At 35.6% G+C, this 6,443-nt stretch overlaps 1 protein-coding gene across 2 annotated transcripts in view; it reads right to left on the bottom strand.

Annotated features, from left to right (window-relative positions):
• Positions 1-2,737: 2,737 nt before the first annotated feature.
• The window catches only part of pld3 (phospholipase D family member 3), a 12,897-nt gene continuing 9,191 nt past the window's right edge, over positions 2,738-6,443 (bottom strand). The window contains exons 11-13 of one of the 2 annotated variants that reach the window (XM_080025255.1): positions 5,601-5,700; positions 4,473-4,648; positions 2,738-4,319 (exon numbers count right to left, since the gene is read on the bottom strand). In XM_080025255.1, the coding sequence (XP_079881381.1) occupies positions 4,308-4,319; positions 4,473-4,648; positions 5,601-5,700 (288 nt within the window). In that variant the 3' untranslated portion in view covers positions 2,738-4,307. Of the gene's footprint in view, positions 4,649-5,600; positions 5,701-6,443 lie in introns of both variants that reach the window. The other variant, XM_080025254.1, reaches the window with a different exon arrangement.

The following is a 6,443-nucleotide window of genomic DNA, read 5'->3' as shown; positions in this document are numbered from 1 at the left end:
CGCACACGCCCATGCCTTAATTTTTAGAAACAATACAGAAAGCAGGACCTTGGTGGTTACGGCAATAATTAAAAAAGGATGATGCTGCTCGTCAGCTTCATTGTGGTAGGACCCGTCTGGTTGGTCAATTGGCCAGGTTTCTGAAAAACTGGTCAGACTTGGCTGGTCATGTCAACCTGAAGACTTATGTCAAAGCCTTTAGAAGGTATAGTCCCCAAAGGGAAATTCTTTTTCACAAAAATGTGCCTTAGGTGGAGAGAGAATTTAAACCTTTTTCTAGACTCAGGAAAATTACAGAGTAACTAATGTAGAATAACTACAAAAGGTACCCAACCTGTTTTTTCATGGCTCTGAGTAAACACCCAACTTTGAATAGATATTGACATACATATCTAAAAATCTAAAAATAAAGTTTAGCTTAGCTAGGTTCTTGGCTTCCAAAGACCATGGGCCCCCAAGTGGCTGGGCCCTAGAATACCTTCCCACTTTCTACCCCTTATGGGCAGGCCTGCCCACACAAATGGCTGGGCCCCTGAAAACCTCTAGTCAATGGGCCCCCCTTACCCATTACTCCTATCAACAATGAGTGTGAGTGCGCTCATCCCTCAATAAACACATACATGTATTTGTAGATAGACTAACTTATCAACCAGGGACTTGCAGGGACAGTTGGGGGAGCAAGGGCTCATCATTATTTTAAAATAGTAGCACATTTCTGACTTAGCCCAGCATACCTACCAATTTATTTTGATTCCCTTACACTCACACAATTGTTTAACAGATCAACAGATCTCTACAAAATAATCAGTTCACACAGAGACATTGTTCTTCTTTAGTATTCACTAAAGCAAACAGTTTTTTCACAATGTGCTTGTTTTCTATGCTAGTTTCTGGTAAGATACATTTACACTAATTGACTGCACCAAATATTGCACTTTTTTGTATTTCTGGATTTTCTGCACATGATATTGAATAATTTGAAATATGTTGGTGGTATTGTTGAAATAAATAACACTTAAAAAACAACATCAACAACAAATTCTTCACACAGAAATGACAAAAGGCGGTTCTCTACATTAATAACCGAACCAACCTACCCTCAAAACTATAAAGTTGGCCTATGTTTGGTTGCAACAATTAGGCTTAGTTCATTCTCCTCTCATCACTGAAATCATTACAAAAAAAGTTCTTAATCTTTGAACTCAAATCTGTTCCTTCAATTATTTCCAACTTCTTTGTGCCTTGTGTCTTTCTTTGCATTAAGAACTTTGTTAGGTCTATTTAAATTTTTTTTTTTTAGAAACAATACAGAAAGCAGGACCTTGGTGGTTACGGCAATAATTAAAACAGGATGATGCAGCTCGTCAGCTTCATTGTGGTAGGACCCGTCTGGTTGGTCAATTGGCCAGGTTTCTGAAAAACTGGTCAGACTTGGCTGGTCATGTCAACCTGAAGACTTATGTCAAAGCCTTTAGAAGGTATAGTCCCCAAAGGGAAATTCTTTTTCACAAAAATGTGCGTTAGGTGGAGAGAGAATTTAAACCTTTTTCTAGACTCAGGAAAATTACAGAGTAACTAATGTAGAAGAACTACAAAAGGTACCCAACCTGTTTTTTCATGGGGTCCAAATACGTTTCACAACGACACCCAGACAAAAGTAGCAGGAGGCCCTACATGTGTTTTCTGTGAGCAGGAACGACTCAGGAAAATATAATCCAGCCAAAACTGTTTAATATCAAAACCCAATCTTGTCACCATTTGGCACACAAAGGGTTTATAGGATGGATTAAGTTTGAAACAGTTACACTCCGCTGTGCTCAATCTGAAACATTTTGAACATTTCTGCTTTTCTACTGTTTTTTAAATGGCCGTAAGCGGAGCCGCGGCTCTGTGTAAACACCCAACTTTGAATAGATAGACATAAATATCTAAAAATAAAGTTTAGCTTAGTTAGGTTCTTGGCTTCCAAAGACCATGGGCCCCCAAGTGGCTGGGCCCTAGAAAGCCTTCCCATTTTCTACCCCTTATGGGCAGGCCTGCCCACACAAATGGCTGGGCCCCTGAAAACCTCCAGTCCCATGTAAATGGCCAATCGGCTTGGTCTCTAGATGCACCATAATGTGAAAAAACATATCATCAGAAAAACACCCAGAAATGTAGTAATCTGTGTCATGAATGTGTCAGGATTTCCTCCCTTTTTCTCCAGAAGCACTTACTCAATGGATTTCAATGTCATGTGTATGACTACACATTGGGGTCATTTGAACCATGTAAATTGTTATTTTGACGGATCAGCAATGGAGCTGATTACGTTAAAACAAACTATATTGTTTATAGGCATATTGTAGAACATGTCTCTAAAGTTTAAAAATGATTGTCATAATGTACAATAACTGGACTATAACTGTCTGTTTGGGCATGTAGGAACAGTGCCCATGACTTCTTCAAACATTTAAGTTTCAGAGGATTGGATTGACTATATTGTGTATTCAATCAATTTACAAAGTACTTTATTTTGCATGATTGATTAAAGTTCGTATCAAAAACCCACAGGGTGCATGAATGCCCAGGTCATTTCATCCAAAACTTCACCTCAGACCGCTACCTCTAACTAAAAGACCGTGAGTCTAACGTAAAAGTAGAGTAAATATGATTTAGGCAATTATGCTATGAGGCTAACGAAATGTGACTGTTTATTAACACAAGGAAGTTTAAACAGGTTTGATTTAAAGTAATTTATTGAAAGTAATTTCTTTAAAAAGGAAGGAAGATAAGTAGATAATGACATGTTTACATTAACCACTCCACTGGTTTTTATAATAATCAAGCCGCTAATAGTGAACACGCTTATTTAGACTATTTAGCTAAAACAACCATCGCTGCACTCATTTGTGGTTTCAAAAACTCCACACAGTGGACATTAAATCAGTTCATCCACATTTACCGCTGCTACAAACTTACACTCTTATCACATGCACTGCTGTTTTAAGAATTCAATTCATTATCTTAAAAGCATTTTCCCGAGGAGGATTGTGAGTGGAATTTAAAAAAAAAACCTGCATCTTATCTACAGCACAGGCACAGCAAACGAGTTTCAGCAATAATAAACAATAATTATTCTGATTCCAACAAATTAAAATGATCAAACTTTACTCCCTGAGATAGGCTGGGATAAAAAAACAAAAGAAAAACTCCCATTGAGGCAAAGGTTGTGCAGAAGAAATACATTGCGATTGATTTTTGAAAGTAACAAGTGATTAATGAATAGATCTCTTAACACAGGAGGAGCCAGGTGAAAGTGTCCTTGTTGAAGTATGTTGTGTACGACTGTGACACAGGGCGACTGTGGCTCAGTTGGCAGAGCGGGTCGGCTGATGATCAAAGGGTTGGAGGTTCGATCCCCGCCCTGCCACCTGTGTCACAGTTGTTGTGTCCTTGGGCAAGACACTTCACCCACCTTGCCTCGTGTGAATGTCGATAGTTAGTCTGCTATGTGTGTGTGAATGGTAACGTGGGAAAGGAAAACAGGTCTCCCTTGCAAAAGAGTCTTCGGTCTCAATGGGATATATCTGTATAAATAAAGGTTAAAAAAATAAAAATAAAAAACTACGAATCAAGTTCCCTCACTGGAAAAATAAAGCTATTTGAATTTGAGCTAGTGTTACAGACCAGAGTAAGTACCGTAATGGATTTTATAGAAACAACAAAGACATTTTAACAAAGTCTTGTAAAAAAATAAAAATAAAATAAAAATCTTCCCGACCCCCTTATAGAAACCCTTCTGTAGTTTTCTGGAGGTTGGCACCAAAGCTGTGACAAACCAGGTCCACTGGAAGTCAACCATCTTCTTCTGGCCCTTTTGACAACACCCGGGAGATCGCATGTTGCCGATGTTTCCGTTAAACAATGTCCATTATATTTTCAGCTGAGTTGAAGTTGAATACTTAAAATAAATGTGTAACAATGGCACTGTAATATACAGATCCGAAAAAAAATTAAGAGACCAGTCTTGATTTTTCTTAAATCTTCATCTCTACATTACTTATTGAAAATGCTCTTAATGACAAAAAAATGTATTGGAATTTGGTAGAAATCTTGTCAGTCGTTTATATTATAAAACCAAAATGTTCATTCTACTCAAACATATGCCTCTCAATAGTAAAACGAGAGACACTGAACATTTGGAGTGGTCTCTTTAATTTTGTCCAGAGCTGTATATATATATATATATATATATATATCAGAAGTATACATTGATGTAGAGTGAATGATGTGGTATTTGTAATACTATTGGCTGTAACATGAAACTAACAGAAGTCCCGTATGAATGTTATGACCCATTGTAATGGATATTGTTTCTAAGTGAAAGTAATTGCTGTAAAAGGAGATCTGAAGAACATTCAAAATAAAAAATAAGTATTAAAAAAAACAAAAAAAAAAAAAAAAAAAACTAAAAAAAACTAACAGAAGTCTTTGGGGTTTGAGTCCTGGGTGAGAGGAGTGCTGTAGGCAGAGTTCCAGTCCCTCTCAAACACATCCTGCAGCTGTGATTGGACGGTAGGCTCAGCGGACTGTGACGCGCTCTGGTTCACAACCAATGCAGAGCCAGCGGTGCTCACAAAGTAGTCACCTGACCAGTTAGAAGTGCCTGTTGACAGATGAAAAAAAAAAAAAAATATGGCTGATTTATTTTCAAGTCATTTTAGAGCACAAGGCTTCAATGCTGGTTTTTAATAATAATGATGATGATGATGATGATGATGATGATGATGATGATGATGATGATGATGATGATGATGATGATGATGATGATGATGATGATGATGATGATGATGATGATGATGATGATGATGATGATGATGATGATGATGATGATAATAATAACAATGATAATAATAATAATAATAATAATAATAATAATAATAATAACGATGATAATAATAATAATAACAATGATAATAATAATAATACTGATAATAATAATAATAATAATAATAATAATAATAATAATAATAATACATTTTATTTGTATTGCACCTTAAATTGCAGGAATCTCAAAGTGCTAATGAAAAGTAAGAGAAATACAATAATATCAAAACCAATGAGAATGTCGAGCTGTATTTGACTGGAAAGACTGACATACGTTGTTTTTTTTTTCTTTTGAGTTTTCTTTTCTTTTTATTTAGATGCAGTTTATTCGTTTGTGATTGTTTGTGGGTCTTGATGTTTTTTGTTTTTGTTTTGTTTGCTTGGTTTTGGTAATTGTTTTCTTTTTATATATATATATTTTTTTATATATATATTTTTTGTTTATATGTAACCTGGTGAGGTCACTCGATAAGCCCATTCGGGTTTCTGACCTCTCCAGCACATACTCTTTTAATCTGTACATGTGTTAATGTATTTGTTGAGTGTGTTGAGTGTGTGCAAATAAAAAATAAATAAATAAAGTTGCAAAGGGGCAAGCGGGGGGACTTTGTTAGATTTTTTTTTCTTTTCTTGTTATATGTTTATGAAAAAATAAATAAAAAACTACACTAAATAAATTGTAAAAAAAGAAAAAGTGTGGTTCACATGAGCCATGCATTGTTCAGCCTCACCTATGTATGCCACCTTGTCAGTCACCATGTACTTGTTGTGGTTGACTCTCGCATAGGGAATCTCCTTCTGTGCAGCGCTGGAGGGCACCACGAACAGCCTCTGCCATAAAGGAAAGAATAGGTCCACAGTTTATTGTTCTTAGTAGAGTAATCATCTTAATATGCACAACCTCTCTTTTTTTATTTCATGTTAATTTGATAGGGACAGATGCTACCACGTAAACGAGGAGAAGCAGCTTTTAGTTTTTATGCACCAACAATCTGGAACAAACTCCCAGAGAACTTGAGGTCTGCTGCAACTCTCAGTTCTTTTAAATCGAGTCTGAAGACTTTTTTGTTTCCTTTTTAACTTGCAATTTTCATTTTATTTGCTTCTTTTATTATGTTTTTAAATCGAGTTTTAATTTTTTTTAATTTTTAATTTTTTTGCTTCTTTTATTCGCTTTTAAATGTTTTATAATGTGTTTTATGTATTCTAATCTTGCCCCTGTAAAGCACTTTGAGTGGCCTTGTGTCTGAATTGTGCTATATAAATAAACTTGCCTTGCCTTGCCTTGCCTTACTGAATCTCATGTGTACAGCCTTTCACTATTATAGATACTGCTAATTTACAATGTCCTTCCCTAGAATGGCTTTTAAAAAGTCATAAAAAATTACAAATGAAACATAGATCCATTAAAAAAAATTTAAATACAAGCTTGGTCATATTAAAAAACACACAATACACCACCCTCTCTTTTATTTTCTCTCAGAGCTAGGGGTGTAACAAATATATGTATTTGTATTCATACCGAACCACACCGTACATATGTAATTATGGCGCAAAAAGCTTCAAGATTATAT

This window comes from Ammodytes marinus, assembly GCF_949987685.1.
Source record: "Ammodytes marinus genome assembly, chromosome: 3".
Classification (NCBI taxonomy): domain Eukaryota; kingdom Metazoa; phylum Chordata; class Actinopteri; order Uranoscopiformes; family Ammodytidae; genus Ammodytes; species Ammodytes marinus.
The sequence above is the reverse complement of the archived record's forward strand: the minus strand, read 5'-3'. Positions and strand labels throughout refer to the sequence as shown.